We start from the raw sequence: 16,467 nt of genomic DNA, 5'->3' as shown, positions 1-16,467 counted from the left end.
TATATCTCACCCAAGGGTAGTGGTTGGACTAATCAATAAATATTAATATGCCTACTATGTGTCAGACAAAGTGATACACAAAGGAGAAAAAAAGGTAATCCCTGTCATCAAGGATTTTATACTCTAGGAGGAAATAAAATGTTGGGGACTGGATCTGTGCAAACCTAGCAAGGTACTTGGAACATAGTAGGAGGTTAATAATGCTTTTTTTAAAAACTGAATTTAATAATACAGTACTCAAATTGGGTATATACAGTAGAGGTATTATATGATATGAAAGTCATTTATTCATTCAATCAACTAATAAGTATTTATTGAAAATCTAGGAAGTGTCAATCCAATACAAGATCTTGAAGAAAGGGGAGAAAAAAAAAAGAGAAGACACAGTCCCTGTCCTAAAGAAACAGCATTTTAGATGGGGAGAAACAATACATATTTTATATATGTTAGAAGTTAAGTGAGACTACTAATTAGTGACATAGCACAAGATTGCCTCTAAGTTAAATGATTTTTCTGAGGATATACAATTAGTCAGTGCCAGATCTGGGTTTCCTGAAGGGCAAAATTCCTGTCCTAGGGATCAAGAGATGTGGGTTCTAGTCTAGCTGCTGAGACTGTGTTGGTTTCTTGGCATATGATGATGATGATGATGATGATGATGATGATGATGATGATGATGATGATGATATCTGTCCTTCAAAAAAAGACTATGACATCCTCTTGGGATAGAGAGATCAGGACAATGAGAGGCAACTAGAGGCAAACCAGGAGAGTTCTGGGCTTAACATCAGGGCTTAACATTTTACTTAAAATTCTGATTAGCTGCTTAACTATGGATAAAGTCATTAAACTTTGAAGAGTTTCAGTTTCCTCATCCAAAAATGGGGATAATTTCATAGTATTTATACTTTACTGAGTTATTGTAAGAAAAGTAAGAAAATTTAAGATTTTTTTATAGAGTTGGAAGGAAACTTAGAAATCACCTAAACTAAGAATTCTTTTTTTTTTAAAGTTTTTGAAAGCAATGGGGTTAAGTGGCTTGCCCAAGGACCACACAGCTAGGCAATTATTAAGTGTCTGAGTCTGGATTTGAACTCAGGTACTCTTGACTCCAGGACCGGTGCTCTATCCACTGCACCACCTAGCCGCCTAAACTAAGAATTCTTAACCATTTTGTGTCATGAATGTGGTAAAGTCTATTGATCCCTTTCTCAGAATAATAATTTTAAAATGCATAAAATAAAATTTATAGGATTGTAAAGGAAATCAATTATACTAAAATATAGTTATTACAATATTTTTAAATATCATTCATCCCTGATCTGGGTCAATTCCTACCTCTTTTAGAGTTGAGAAAACTAAAGCCCAGAGCAGTAGTAATACAGAAAAGCTACAAAATTAGAATTTGAACCCAGGTTCTTGGATTCAGACAGTATTCTTTCTTCTGTACCATGTTATGTGTCCCTCTTTGGATTTCCATTTCCTTTTCTGCAAAATTAGAGGATTGTGCTAGATTCTTAAAGTCCTTTGAAGCAATAACATTTTATAAGTCTACTGCACAGTACCTGATGGTCCCATGATTCTATCTGATGAGGACAATGAGAGAGGGTTTTCCTTGAATCATTCTTTCATTCATTCAACACACACACATTTATTTATTAAGCAATAAGCAAGGTGCAAGAAAAGATACAAAGATAACTGAGGCATTTCCTCTAATCTCAAGAGAATAGAGACAATAAAGAAGAGTGGTTCATAATAAAGAATAGTAGTCATCGTGGAACCAGAAAGACCTGGATTCAAATCCTGTCTTTGAGATTGTGTAATGCTGGCAAGTCACAACCTCTCAGAGCTCCAGGCAAACTCTCAGTGGCTATCAGCTCTAGAGAAGATGCCCAGCCACACTGAGTTTCTTCATCCTGGAGTTCATACACCAATATAATCTTGAACCCAGTCTCCAATCTCTCTTCCCTCAAGCAATTGATGATCTAGGATAACTGAAGTCAGTTAAGTTATATAACCAAGTAATTCAACTTCCTCAATACATTACATCAAGAACCTGTGATTTTGTAAGTAGAGGAGCAAACCCAGAGTTATATAAGGCATAACTTGCCTGGGTCACTCAACTAAAAAGCGACAGAGACAGAACTTTACTCAAAGCCTCCCTGTTTCCAAGAGCAGCCTTTTATCCCCTACAACATGCAGCTTCTCTCCTATAATAACCCTTTAACAGATCCACCATCCAAGAATGCTTGAATCTGACTCTGTTTATAACCTATAATATTTCTTGGTTTAATGAGGGCACAAGTCTCCTTCCTATTGTATAAAGTAAGATGACCTGTATTAGCTCTAAAAAACTTCTCCCAGACCTGGGATATGGGGATGCCTTCCAAACCTTCAACCCCTTTCTGAGTTTCTAGACATCGCTAATATCTGATTCTAAGAGTAGAATTTTCATTTGGTAGAGGCTGGTGAGCTGCAGTCTAAGTATATTATTACTATTTTTTTTTTCAGCACAACACGGACTTGTGGGGGGCTATTTCACCTGAGTTACTGTCAGAAACTTGAACACCAAACAAGTACTGCCTGGTGATTAGCATTATAATAGACTATCATTACTTAACAAACCTGTATATACCCAGGGGAACTCTGCAAAGAAACACAGAAGGCTTTACTGCAAATAACATTTATTTATATAAAATATTCAAAGCTCACTCCAGAAGTTGTCTACAGGTAAGACCCTGGAAAACTTTGTCTGCTCATTTAGATGAACTTAGTGAGATTAGATGCTGAAATATCAAGTGCTTTCCAAAAAGAATGTTTTTGGCTCTTGTTGCTGCCAAAGCAGTTATATCTAAATAAGAAGAGGGGCTGTTAGATTATTTATAGCTATTGTCTTATTATAGTTGCAATGAAATGATAAATCTGTAAGGGCAAGGTCAGCATCATCTGGTATAGCCTATTCAGAAGTGAAATCAGAAAGATCTGGGGAGAATTCCTGGCCTGAGAAATCTCTCAATTTGTGACTCAGCAGATAAATCCTAGACAGTTGTTTGAAATGCAAAGAGATTAAGTGATTTGCACAGTACCACCCAATTACTAAAATTCAATGAATCAAAAAGGTAATCAACTGAATTTATTTAGGTCCTTTATGTGCTGGACATCTGGGCTACAATGCAAAAGTAAGATGACTCCAGCCTTCAAGGGGCTTACTTTCTAATGTGGTGGGATATAAACAATTCTAAGTACACTACTAAATAGATTCTAGATTTTTATGAACTTAAAAAAAGGCAGAAACTGATTTCATTCCATTTCACATCCAAAGAACAAGATATCCCTGCAGCAGGTACCCTCTAAATACCCACTTTTCCTGCCCCTTTTTGTGTGTTGTTTCTCTTCATTAGAACTGTCCCATCACTTAGAACAAGGCCTGGAACATAATAAGCCCTTGATGTTTATTGGATTGAGCATGAATATCTTCAGGTATCAGTTAGAGTCCTAAGGAGGAAGTATTTGATCTGAGTCTTGAAGGGAGGTAGGAGCTTTCAAAGCACAGAAGAGTGGGTGTGGATGGGGGTGGGGGTTGGGGAGGGAGTACATTCTGAGCAGGGGAAAGAGGCTTCAGAGGTCGGATCTGAAACAAGGTCTTCCTGACTCCAAATCTAACATTCTATCCACTATACCAGGAAACTTCTATTCTGGATATACCTATTTAACAAACGCTGGTAGGAAGTAAAACAAGTAAAGGGTTGCATGCCAATCTTTAGTGCCATCCCCATACAGAGACAGCACATCCCCCTGATTCCCAACATTTTCATTGTCTTAATGGCATCTAGAGATTTAAACCTCCTGGGAGAGCTAATATTTTATATTATAGGTATAATATAGGAGCAGCTTTATTCTTAAAGTGGCATGTGAGTAAACACTATGGTGAGTAGAAAAAATATTATGGGAATTCTAGATGAGTGTGAAAGCTAAAGAAATCTGACCTAGAGTGGGAGGGGGGTCGAACCTAAAATATGCCTCACTTCTTTATAATCACCTGGGTCCAGAATTCCATCAAGTACTCTCTTCATCATTAGGTATGACCCAGTCCTCACCATCTGTCCTGCCACACATCACCACCACCATCCCTAAGCCCCCAAGATTTTTACCTGTTACTTTGGGATTGAAAATCAACATCATCACTTACACTAAAGGGCATAACCATTTCGTGGGGGGCGGGGCAATGGGGTTAAGTGATTTGCCCAAGTTCACACACAGCAAATAAATATCAAGTATCTGGACCCAGATCAACATTTCTTACATATAAAATCTCAATGATTCTGAGTTGAAGGCTCTAGAGACCAAGGTTTCCTTCCATGATATCACTCACTACAGCATCCATGTTAACATCCATGTCATCCCCAACCTTCTAATGTCCTGATCCTACTCTGACCCTACTCATTGAGCTCTCTAGTTAACAAACTATCCTTTATTTTGGACCTTTCAGGAAAATATGTATATGTTTTATATTTAATTTTTATGTACATATTACCTCACACAATAGAATGTAAACTTTTTTTTAGGATAGAAGCTATAGTGATTTAGTACTTTTTTTTGTCATCAACCCATGCCTAGTACTACCAGTACTCTGGTACCTGGTAAATAGCAAGCACTTCATAAATTCTTGCTCATTGGCACAGAGTAAAAGCTTCCTCAAGGTGTTATCAACCAGGGAAGACTTCTTAGTATGTAAGTAGTATGTAATGAATGAGTCTAGACATGGGGATACTTTTCATTTGTTTTCTACTCATTTTGTCACTGTGACTGAAAAGCCCAAATGACAGGAAGGGTTTTATAGAGCACCAGGGAAACACTTCTCCAGTTGCTCCTTAAAATTCAATTCTATTCAATTATGTAGTACAGGTGCCCAGTCCAGAAAAGAGAAGACAGAGCCAAGTCCTCTAAGAGAGTAAATGATTAGATGCTTAAAGGTGTGGTACTATAGAACTATTGAATAGTTCTGGCAGGTTTTACAGAATAAACAGAACCTTAAAAACTGGCATACTGACCAGGAGACATAATATGAATAAAGGTACCAAAGATAGGGCTCTATCTATGATCTGAGGCAGTTGGTAATGCAGTAGATACAGGGCTTGTGTCAGGAAGAACTGAGTTCAAATCTGTTCTCAGATGCTATCTTAATATCAAATGAAATCATATCTGTAAATTATTTAGCAAATAGGAGGGGCCTAATAGAGGCTTGTTTCCTTCTTTCCAACTAGATAACCTCTAACATCCTTTTTAGCTCTGACCTTCAGGGACTGTGTATGATGACAAGTAAAAAAGGTCCATCAAACCTATATGGAATGTTAGAATTCAGTGGGAAAGACTTTGGAAAGATAGTGTGAAGTCAGATAATATGAAGGAAAGTAAAGAGGGAAGAAAAACCAGATTGGAGGTACTGGATTTAAGCCACAGAGAACAAGTTATCAATGATAAAAATGGGTGATCACTCTGGATACATGAGGTTTCTGGTTTACCCAGATGGGTAATTACTCTGGATACATGAGGTTTCTGGTTTACCCAATATGTTCATTAAATGATATTATTCTAATCATGCTTTCCAAAAACCGAGGAGAGTGGAGGAAGGAATGGGTGGAGGCTAATTAATCTATGCAAAGAAAAGGAAGCATCTTGTTCTTAAAGAAAGAAGCTTTGAGTCAGCACAGATCTAGGTTCAAATCTCACCTCTGAGATACAATGACTGAATGATCATTACTCGTTTTCTCCCACCAAGGAAATTCTTTTAAAACTAGAAATTGCTATTACCAGTTATTAATAGTAACCTGTACTTGTCAAGGAATTTTTCACACTGGTAGTTCTTTATACTGATTAAATGAAAGATTTGAGAAAAAACATAAATTAAATTTAACAACACAAGACCATCTTAATGGAAAGGAGTATGTCCTTTAGATAAAAGTTAATTTCCTTTTGTAGAATTCCCCTTACCCACTAAAGACTTGTTGAGATAAATTAAATGTTAAGCTGTAGCTGAAAAAATGTCCCTTCCAAAGCCCTGCTCTGACTCAAAAGTTATGTGACCTCAAATAAATCATTTAATATCGATGAAACCTCAATTTCCTCATCTGCAAAAATGAAAGGATTGACTTAGATTCTCTGTAAGATCTAAGAGAGCGATAAACCTGAGACAGGAAGACCTGAATTCAAATGTAGCCTCGATCACATATTAGCAGTGTGATCTAGGACAAATCACATAATGGGGGTTGTAATAGAGCTTGCATCACAGGGTTGTTGTGAGGATAAAATGAAATAATATTTATAAAAGCACTTACCATAGTGCCTGGCTCACACATTTAATAAACCCTTATAACCTTCCATTCCCTTAATACCTATGATCTTTTAAGCTCTTCTATTCAGAATGGACTTTTCAGCTATTCCTGATGAAGCTATTCCTCTGGAACTATAGCTCAGTTGTCTTAGGAGATGATACCCAGTATAGTTATAATCAACCCCATAACTTCCTGAGATTGCCACTCTTATCTGTGACCCCCATTTTTACACTGAAGGACCCCTTTGGAGGAGAGGAAGCAGGTCCCTTCTTATTAAGACCCACAAATCAAGAAGTTGATTGGGGCAACGAAAAGAACAGTGAACTAGGAACTAGGAGACTGGGTTTTCATCTTTGCTTGCACATTGGTTCATCTGATGATTATCACAACGTCTCTATTCTTTTTTTAAATGGGATATAAAACCTACACTACATGGCTCATAAAGGTAGGAAGCAATCAGTCAGCTAGCATTTCTTAAACATTTACAATATTCCAATAACTTTGCTAAGTGGTAGGGATGCAAAAAAAAGGGAGAAAGGGGAACAAAAATGGTTCCTACCTTCATATTCTAGGGAGACCACCTGAAAATAACTAGGTACATAAATGATACACACAGAATAAATGAAAGGCAGATTTAGAGGAGGTTAGATACCAACAGCTGGGGTGAGGGGAAAAGATTTTGGCAGAAAGTGGGAGTTGAGTTGGACCTTGAAAGAAGTCAACAAATCTAAGGAACAGAGCTGACGAGAGGCAAAAACCAGTAACAAAGACACAGAGAAGGGAGATGGTACTCTATGTGAGAACCAAAAAAAATTGGTTTGCAGAGGCTTCAGAGGGGAGTTAAGTGTAAGAAGACTGGAAAAGTAGGAAGGGGTCAGTTAGGAAGAACTTTAAATGTGAAACAGGACTTTTTATTTGACCCAGAGATAACTAAGAAAATCACTTTGGCAGCTGTGTGGAGGATGGTTGGAAAAGAAAAATACTGTGAGGAGGAGATCAACCAGAAATCTACTGCAGTAGTGCAGGAGGGTAGTGGTAAGGGCCCATACTAGGGTGGTGACTGTTGAGAGAAGAGAAAGGGATACAGAAGAGATTTTTGTGAAGATAAGAGAGTTTCAATTGGGTACCATGCAGGCTGTATGGAATGAGGATGATGATGATTGTTCTTCATTCTCAGAGATGAGAACCTTCAACAGGGAGTGGACTGAGTGGTGCTTTGCAAAGTCACCAGCCTCATTTTTTCCTGCGGAATCATCTGGGTCCAGGATGAGTGAAGAATTAAAGATGGGTGACAGAGAGGACAGAAAAGTTCAAAGGAGGAAAGGGTTTGGAGCAGATGATGAGTTCTTTTCCAGTCATGAAAAGTACAATGTGCCATATGAACCCAAGCCATAATTCTTAAGAAAAACAGCATTCATCTACTGACAATGCACTTAGAAGTCTCTAACACAGTGTTGCAATCGCCTCCAAGGGAAGAAATTCTGGGCCTTCCAGGGATCAAAACCAGGGAAACAGGGTCGTGAATTCTTCAACATCCCCTGCAGATCCTTAACATGACTCCCTGCCTCTTCTCACATCTCCATCATGGACAGTTCCCAGTCATACTTGTTGGTGAAGACAGTCACCAGACCAACACTGCAGATTTCCTCTAGCCATGGTCTGAACCCATGCATGCAGGACCCCCCACCCCCTGCACATAAGCAGCCATGTTTGTCTTTGAGCAGTAAACGCTCTCCCTATTGTGTTGTCCATTTCATCTGTAAACACGGCAGCACTACCTTATGGAGGAGCCCCCTCTATCCTTTGCAAAAACAAAACACATCACCAAAAAGCCATTCAAAGACATGTTTGGTAGATTCAGAATCTGCTCCTGGAATCAAATATTCTTTCGGTTATCCACTTTATACAAAGAAAAATAAATGGAGTTTATTTTTATGATGTCAAGACTAAGGGTTAAGTGTGAGCTTGAGAGGAATAAAGAGAGGGTGGGGAGAAACCCTATGGAAAGGACTAGCATGACTTTTCCAGATCTGTATCCCCTGCTTTCCAAAGTACCAGCTGCTCTCCACCTAAGATTTTACTGGTGAATCTTGCTGGAGCTTCCTTGTCATCACAGTAACCATGGTTTCAGTCAGTCTACATTAGACTCACGATCATAGAGAGAAAAGGCTCTCGCATTTTTCCCCGAGTCTCAATCTGATACATATGGATAAAAATACATAGATATGGCACTAACCAGAACTGACATTCAACTTTTGGTCCCTAAGAGCAACGATCATAAAACAAGAAAGTCTTTGTATCTAAAACTCAGAATGTTACCAACATTCCAAATTCAGGTTTGGAAAACAGAGATCTATCCCTTTGCTGCTAAGAATATAAATGATAACCCTGGAAAACAAAAACAGAACTATGGAAAATATAAACAAATCTCCATGCCCACTTTTTTTTCTCTGGAAACAAGTAGAAAGATCTGAAAACATAGAAAAGCATTTCTAATTTAATACTTCTCTGACAGAAGCTTAACTGTTCTTGCTTCTCCCTCCTTTTCTGAATGCCAAGGTTGAATGTATTTCAACTGATACCACATTGACAAGCCCTGTTACCAATATTCTAATATTTTGACAATCTCACCAATCAACTAGACCTCACTCTTAGAACAAGTATCATTGCACAGTACCTTAAAATATAAAATAGGGCAACAATGTGACTTCAACTAGAGATGCACAGAAACTCTAGTGCCCACATTTTTTCCATTCCCCCCCCCCCTCAAGAGGCAGTGCAAGAAAGAAACTGGGTGGGCTGTAGCATCTCAGGTTTGTTGAAAGGAGGCTCAGCTAAGGTTTCAGGGACTTGGGAGAGGAGGTAGGTGTCACAGAGTAGATCACATTTGTACACCTAGATATCAGAAAATAAGCAAACCACCAAGAAACAGTTTTTTAAAAGAGAAGCAGGTTTTTACTGAAAAAGCTGAACCACCCCACTCTGCATTTATTTGACCTCAAGCAAATGAAAATAATCAAGCTGGATAACCTCTTAAGTGGTAAGGAGAAGAGTGGAGCCACGTGCATTTTCCAGGGACTGCCAGAGGTGAGAAGCCTCCCCCAGAATCAGGGCACCAACCCTCTAAGCAGCCCGAGGACCCGACTGGGTGACTAGCCTTGGGTTTCTTTACTCTAGTGCTCCAGCTCCCTGAGTTGCTCTGAGTTTCCTGACATGAATAGGGAATCAACCCGACCTGAAGTAGTTGAGACGGAGGTAGGGAGATGGGGTCGGAGGGGGAGTGGGAGGAAGAGAGAAACAGGAATAAGGAAACATAAAAAGGAGCCCACTGTCTCCTTTTCCCCAGGTTCAGCTTCCTCGACCCAGGCCTCTCACTTTGCTCCCCATTAAAAATAGAGGTAGGGGTACCCAGTGCAACTCCCATGGAACACTGCTTTGCAACCTCAACTACCCCCACTTGAAAGAACCTTGTCCCTTCAAGACAACACTTCCCCCAGAACCCCACCCCTCCGCTGCCCGGACTCCTGCTTCCCCCCACCCCGACCCCAGCCCCAGACAGTCTCACCCAGTCCTCGAAGTGGCGGCTCCCGTTCTGCAACAGCTCCTCAAACTGGATGGTGCAGTTGGCGACGAAGTCATCGTACCCGATGGGGGCATCGTGGAAGACGGCCAGTTCAATCTTGCGCCCGTTGCACACGTCGGTGACAAACTCATCGTGCCAGGCCGGGCTGTTGGTCTTTTGCTTGGTGGCCGTCTGTCCGATGCGCGAGTCGTCGACGTTGAGGGCGATGTAAGGGTCCAGGAGGAAGGTCTGAGGCCGGGGTCCCACCGCATGGCGCAGTGACCAGGCTGTGGGTTTCAGGCTCACGGCCTCGCAGATCTTGATCTTGAGGAGGCCATTGAAAACTACCATGGTCGAAGGCGGGCCAGTGAGGGTGCGGGGCAGGGACAGGGAGCCGCAGGGCCGGGGTCACTCAAGCCGAGAGTTCCGCGGGGAATAAACGCGAGCTCCCGGAGCTGGGAGGAGGGGTTGGTGCAGCGGGGGGTCTTCTTGGGGCGGGAGGGACGGGGACGCCCGGGTCCCCCCTCTCCCGCCCACCTCTCTTAGGTTTACACTCACAGACCCCCAGACCCCCGGACCCCCCCTCTCTCACACGCACCCACACGCGCCTACACCCCACCTACACCTTGTAATGCTTCACCCTGGCCCTGGCGATTCCCAGCGAGTGCATGTATTTCCTCGCTGGGTTTCTAACGGAAAACAGGGAGAGGGGGAGGGATGGGGATTCAGGGAGAGCTGGGGGAGTCCGTCTTTAGATCACCCCTCTCCCCTCTCTCCCCAGCGCACCTACAGCAAAAGGACAAAAAAGATCCACACTATAGAGGCTCACCTTCGCCCCTCTAATGTTCCTAATGTCGGGGGGGGGGGGCGCCGTGTCCAGCTCTTACCTATCTTTCAAAAGCATAATCCCCGGGAAATGATTACTTTGGCGGGGGGATGCTTGGGAGTTAAGGCTATGGAGCAGGGACGGGGAAGGGGAGGAGGGATGCAATATAAAATTCAACCAGAATCCTCCTTGCAAATCCAGTTTTTGCTCCTTTAGGAGAGGAGCGGTGCGTGTGTGTGTGTGTGTGTGTGTGTGTGTGTGTGTGTGTGTGTGTAAGGAGGGATGTTCTATCTATAAAGAGATATGCATGTCGATAGGGAATGATCCTCTTCAGAAAAAAAAAAATTTAAAACCCCAAACCACACATGCACACACCTCCCCTGCAAAAATACACACACTCACAACTCCCGCTGTTTCCTCCCAACCCCTCGTTGCCTTCTTCTTGTGGCTCTCCTTCGCCCTCAGTCTGGACTCGAGACACGCCAAAAGCCAAGAGCCTCACATCCGCACGGGCTTCGGGGGTCTGTGTTGCCGCCGCCGCCGCCGCCGCCGAAGCTGCCGCCGCCGCAGCTGCAGCCCCAGCCGCCGCCGCCGCCGCCGCCGCCACCGCCGCAGCCGCCGCCGCCGGGGCTCCACCTCACAGGCCAGGCAGGCACTAGCCCAGGACTCGGCAGGAGCTGCTGGGGCCGGGGCTGCGGGAGCCTCGGGCTCTAAGCCCCACCTCCCTCGCTTCTAGCGCGGCCTCTGACACTCGCCCCGCCAGCCCTCGCCGTCTGTCTCCGGATCTCTCGCTCTCTCCTCCAGTGTGTTTGTGTGTGTGTGTGTGTTTGTAATGCAGGAAATGCGCAAAAGACGTCAGTGTGTGTATGTGTGTGAGTGTGTGCGCGCGCGCCTGTGTGTGTATGTGTGTGTGTGTATGTGTGTGGAAATAGAAAGTTTTGCCGGTTGGGGGAGCAATACGAGGAAAAGTGTGCAGAAGATAGGGAGGGAATAGGGAGAGTGGAAAAATCTTCCCCCCGTGGGTGCGGGCGGGGGAAGTGGGCGGGCGGCCGCGAGGGCCAGTCCCGCTTGCCCCGGGGCTGGCGGGGCGGGAGGAGGGGGCCCGCGCGGCGCTCCCCAAGTCCCAGCCGCCCCAACTCCCCTTCCTTGGGGAGGAGCGATCCGGCGCTGGAGACTTCGGGGAACCTCCTCCCCTTTCCACTCTCCACCCCCGCCCACCCAGGGTCGGGAAGAGGTAGCCCCTCGCTTAGTCTGGGCACAGAAATGGGGGGCAGGGGGTCGGCCTCTCCCAAGGGGCTCCCCTCCACCGCGGGGAAAGCGCCTCGGGAGGGGGGAGGGGAGGTTGTGCTTGGCTTCTTTGTTTGGTTCGGCTACAAAGTATCTGTTTGCAACCTTCCAGGCTCGGGGAGCCGGCGGCGCTCCTGGCCCCGGGGCGGCTGGACAGAACGCGGCCCCGGGCGGCCTGCGCCGGGGCGGCTCCCCCACGCCCAGCCCGGGGTGCATTTTCCGGATCTTTGCTGCTCGGATCCCGGCGAGCGGCCAGCCCCGGTCCTGCCTCCGGAGCCCGGGCGCCCGGGGCAGAGTCGGGCCGGGAGCCAGGCTGCCTGCGCGCGCGCGCCCGCCCGTATGCTAATTTCCTCCGTAACCTTTAAACTCTCTCTCTCCTCCCGGGAAAGCGGCGGCGCTGGCTCAGTCACGTGAGGGCCGGAGCCCTGGGCGGCGGGGGGAGATGGCCCGGGCCCTGGGCTCTCGGCTCTCCGCGCCGGGGAGGCCAAGCGCGGCCGGGCCGGGCTCCGGGCGGCCCGTCCCGCGCCGGCGGACGCAGGGGGGCGGGCCTCGGCGCTCGGGCCCTGCCCTGGGATTGGCTGCGGCGAGAAACGCCGTCAGCGCCGCCCAGCGGGGAGGGGAGGGGAGGGAGGGGGAGGGGGGGAATGAAATCGGAAATTTTTGCAAAAGGAAAAAAAAAAAAAGTCTGTCCTCCCCAAGCCGGCAGGCGGGCGGATCAAAACCTTGGCCCGGGCCAGCACCCGAGCTGGGCTCGGAGGGGCCGCGCGCCCGGGCCACCTTGCGCAGGTGCTCGTCCCACTCCCGCCGGGGCGCTGAGCCGCCCGCTGCCTCTGGCCCGAGCGCGCGCCCGGCCCAGGCTGCCTTGGGGCCGGACTCCAGCCCGCAGCCCCGGCACTGCCCGCTGCAGGGACGCGGACCGAGGGCCGCAAGAACAGCGCCGGGCGATGGCTGGCGACGAGCCGGCCCGGGAAGGAGAGCACTACCTGTCCCGCTCCGAGACCGGAGGGGCTGCGAGGGGAACTAAGGCTGGAGACTCGGGCGGGTCTGCCGATAATTCGGCTGATAAGAATACTAATGCGAATCGATACAGTCCTTGTCATAAAAGCACTTTTTTCCTACAATCCCGACTTAGACAATAACATAATGCGAATGACGTTTATATAGCCCTTTACAATTTTCAAAGCATCTTACAGACGGTATTTAATTAAAAAACAGGAAAATAGAGCTGAGTTGGAAGGGGCTTCAGCAGCCAGGTAGGCGAGTCGACTTGTTTTACAGATGAAGAAACTGAGGCCTAAATCAAGGAAAGTGTCCTATTCATCTCTGACTGCCCCCCACACACACACACACAGACACAGAGACAGACTCCACAGACATACACACACACACACACACACACACAGAGACACACTCCACAGACATACACACACACACCATAGTATATTTTCATTTTTATCTCGGGCATGTCTTGATAGGTCAAACAAGTCACTCTAGAATTATGGAACCTAATCCCCGTTGCTCCAAAGACAGACAAGATTGCCTGGGTAAGTATCCAGGATGCTTACTTGGTGAAAATGGAGATTCCTCAAGTGCAATGACTCAGATCTACACCCATATCTTAACGATCTGTTTGTTATCTTACTAAGGAAGGGTGAAGAAGGTGAGTTACTGTGGTCACCATCAGATTTCTTTTCTATATGTATATAAAGACACAGGCATCTTCAATTACTAAGGACAATCACCATCATCTTTTCTATAGATGCATTAGTTATTGTTCAGTCCTGTCTGACTCTTTGTGACCCCTTTTAGGGTTTTCTTGGCAAAGATACTGGAATATTTTGCCATTTCCTTCCTCAGCTCATTGAGGAAATTGAGCCAAACAGAGTTAAGTGAATTGTTCACCATCACACAGGGAGTATCTGAGGTCATTTCACCACCTAGCTCCCAGGTGCATTAGAAGACATCAAGAAAACTGGACAGCTAGGTGTGGATGCAGCACCCCACCTGGAGTCAGGAAGTCCTAAATTCAAATCTGATCTCAGATACTTACTGTCTGGGTGGCCCTGGGCAAGACACTTGACCATGTTTGCTCAGTTCTTCATCTGTCAGATGAGCTGAAGAAGGAAATGGCAAACTACTCCAATATTTTTGCAAAGAAAATCCTTAATGGGATCAGGAAGAGTCAATCATGACTAAACAATAAAATTTATTATTTGAAATATAATCTAGAGTGTTGTTAGGAAGGGAGTAAGTATGTGTACTACTGTGTACTAGGGACTGAACTATGTGCTTGTGAAGTAGATATCTCCATTCTACAGATAAAGAAACTAAGGCAAACAATTTAAGTGACAAGTCAAGGGACACAGCTATTAAATGAGTCTGCGTAAATGAATCTTCCTGATTGGAGCTCCAATCTTCTATCACACCAGATGCCTTCAAGTTGAATTCCAGGAATTCCATAATCATAATTTGACCTTCAATTGCTATAGTGTTCCTTTCTCAAAAGACACAAATATCATTTTGGAAAATAATGAAGGAAAACAATGCTTGGTGACTAATAGTCTTTGGTTCATGTTGAATTCAGAGAAATGTTGATGTTCTGGTTTGGGTTTCTGGTCTTGACCTATGATTACATCCGTGTGGGGAATCTCCTTCCTTGTTGCAGATCAGCAACTTTTCCTTTTTTTATGATTTCTCTACAGAGATGTCTGGGGCACCAAGAAATTCAGTAATACCTATTGCCACAAAATTCTTCATATCAGAGTCACGAGTGCAATCCAATTGTTCTTGACTCCAAGGCCTGCAGCATTTGTCTCACAGAGCTATTTGATGTTTTTGTTTTTTGTATTTTTAGGTTTTTGCAAGGCAATGGGGCTTGCCCAAGGCCACACAGCTAGGTAATTATTAAGTGTCCAAGGCCAGATTTGAACTCAGGTACTCCTGACTCCAGGTCCAGTGCTCTATCCACTGCACCACCTAGCCACCCCTCACAGAGCTATTTGTAAAGATCAGGATTGAATAGACACAAATTTAGAACCTGAAGGGACCCTCCATGCCCTCTGAATTCAACCCCTTCATTTTACAGGTGAGAAAGCAGACAAAAAGGTTATGATTTGCCCATGGTCACATAGCCACATTTTAAGCTCAAATCTTGGACTCTAGAATACACATACTTTTAACTGTACCATACTTCACTTAAGCCAATGTAGAAAAATCTCTCTGCAAATTTTAAAGTCTCTGTATGTCATTATTATATGCTACATTACTATTTAACCATCTTACTATCTCTTCATTTCTAAACATTTTTCTCTTCTGGCTTTCTCCAAATTTGGCAGTTAAAACATTCACATAGTCATTGGGGATTGTGGAGATAACAAATTTGAGCTTTGGAAATGATCATTTCTGAACTGAATGAGGGGGAATAGTCTCCAAATTTGCCTTAAGGGGAAATTCTTTCAATGGATTGTTTTTCTTTAAAGTAATGAATAAAAAAAATCAAAAACATTTGGGGGGGAGTGGGGGAAGCAGGAGACAACATCAGAAATTTCCAATCCAATCCAACTAATAACAATTCTAAATGTTCTGAGCAACTGAAGATAATAAATTGCAAACAATCATTTTGACAAGAACTCATCATTTATGATCATTTTAATTCTAAAATTCTATGCAAAATAGTTTACATTTATTCATAAGGCACTTTAAGGCTTATAAAGGTGATCATTTTATTCTCACAACAACCTGGTAGGGAGGTACTAGTATTATCTCCAGATAATAGATAAGGAAACTGAGGCAGGCAGAGGGAAAGTGACTTGCTAAGGATCACACATTTAGTATCTGATCTAAACTCATATCTTTCTGACTCTGATCTTTCCAGTACTCTATCCAATGTCCCACTTACTTGACTATTGATTCTGTATGTGCAAAATTGATTATGTCCAATTGGCATGACTTTATCAGTGAAATGTTACCAGATTACTAGTTTGGTTACTGTGTGATACTTGAATTGGGAGAAGGGGGAAAAAGGATGAAAGGAAGGAAGGGGAAAAAAAGGAAGAGAAGAAAGAAAGAAGGAAGAGAAGAAGAAAGGAAATATTCTAAGAACTGTTTTCTCCTGTTTGGAGAACACCCAAACTCTGGAACACCTGGAGGTAGAGAAGAAATGCAAAGTCAGATCTCTGCTTTATACTCTGCAGGAACAAAGACAGTTTTGGGTTTGTTTGCTTGTTTTGTTCTTTTCCCCAGCCTTTGAAAAGCTCTGATTAGGACATTTTTTTTTTAGGTTTTTGCAAGGCAAACGGGGTTAAGTGGTTTGCCCAAGGCCACACAGCTAGGTAATTATTAAGTGTCTGAGACCAGATTTGAACCCAAGTACTCCTGACTCCAGGGCCAGTGCTTTATCCACTACACCACCTAGTCTCCCCTAGGACATTTTCTTTACTGAATTCTTGAATTCACTTCTT

General features: G+C 44.1%; 1 protein-coding gene across 2 annotated transcripts in view; it reads right to left on the bottom strand.

The window, feature by feature from the left end:
- PRKCE (protein kinase C epsilon) overlaps positions 1–10,423 on the bottom strand; it is a 653,543-nt gene extending 643,120 nt beyond the window's left edge. Inside the window, exon 1 of one of the 2 annotated variants that reach the window (XM_074205195.1) lies at positions 9,898–10,423. In XM_074205195.1, coding sequence (XP_074061296.1) covers positions 9,898–10,245 — 348 coding nt within the window. In that variant the 5' untranslated portion in view covers positions 10,246–10,423. The remainder of the gene's footprint in view (positions 1–9,897) is intronic. The other variant, XM_074205202.1, reaches the window with a different exon arrangement.
- Between the last annotated feature and the right edge of the window lie 6,044 nt (positions 10,424–16,467).

This window comes from Macrotis lagotis, chromosome 1 (assembly GCF_037893015.1).
Source record: "Macrotis lagotis isolate mMagLag1 chromosome 1, bilby.v1.9.chrom.fasta, whole genome shotgun sequence".
Classification (NCBI taxonomy): Eukaryota; Metazoa; Chordata; class Mammalia; order Peramelemorphia; family Peramelidae; genus Macrotis; species Macrotis lagotis.
This window is presented reverse-complemented; position numbering and strand designations above follow the sequence as displayed.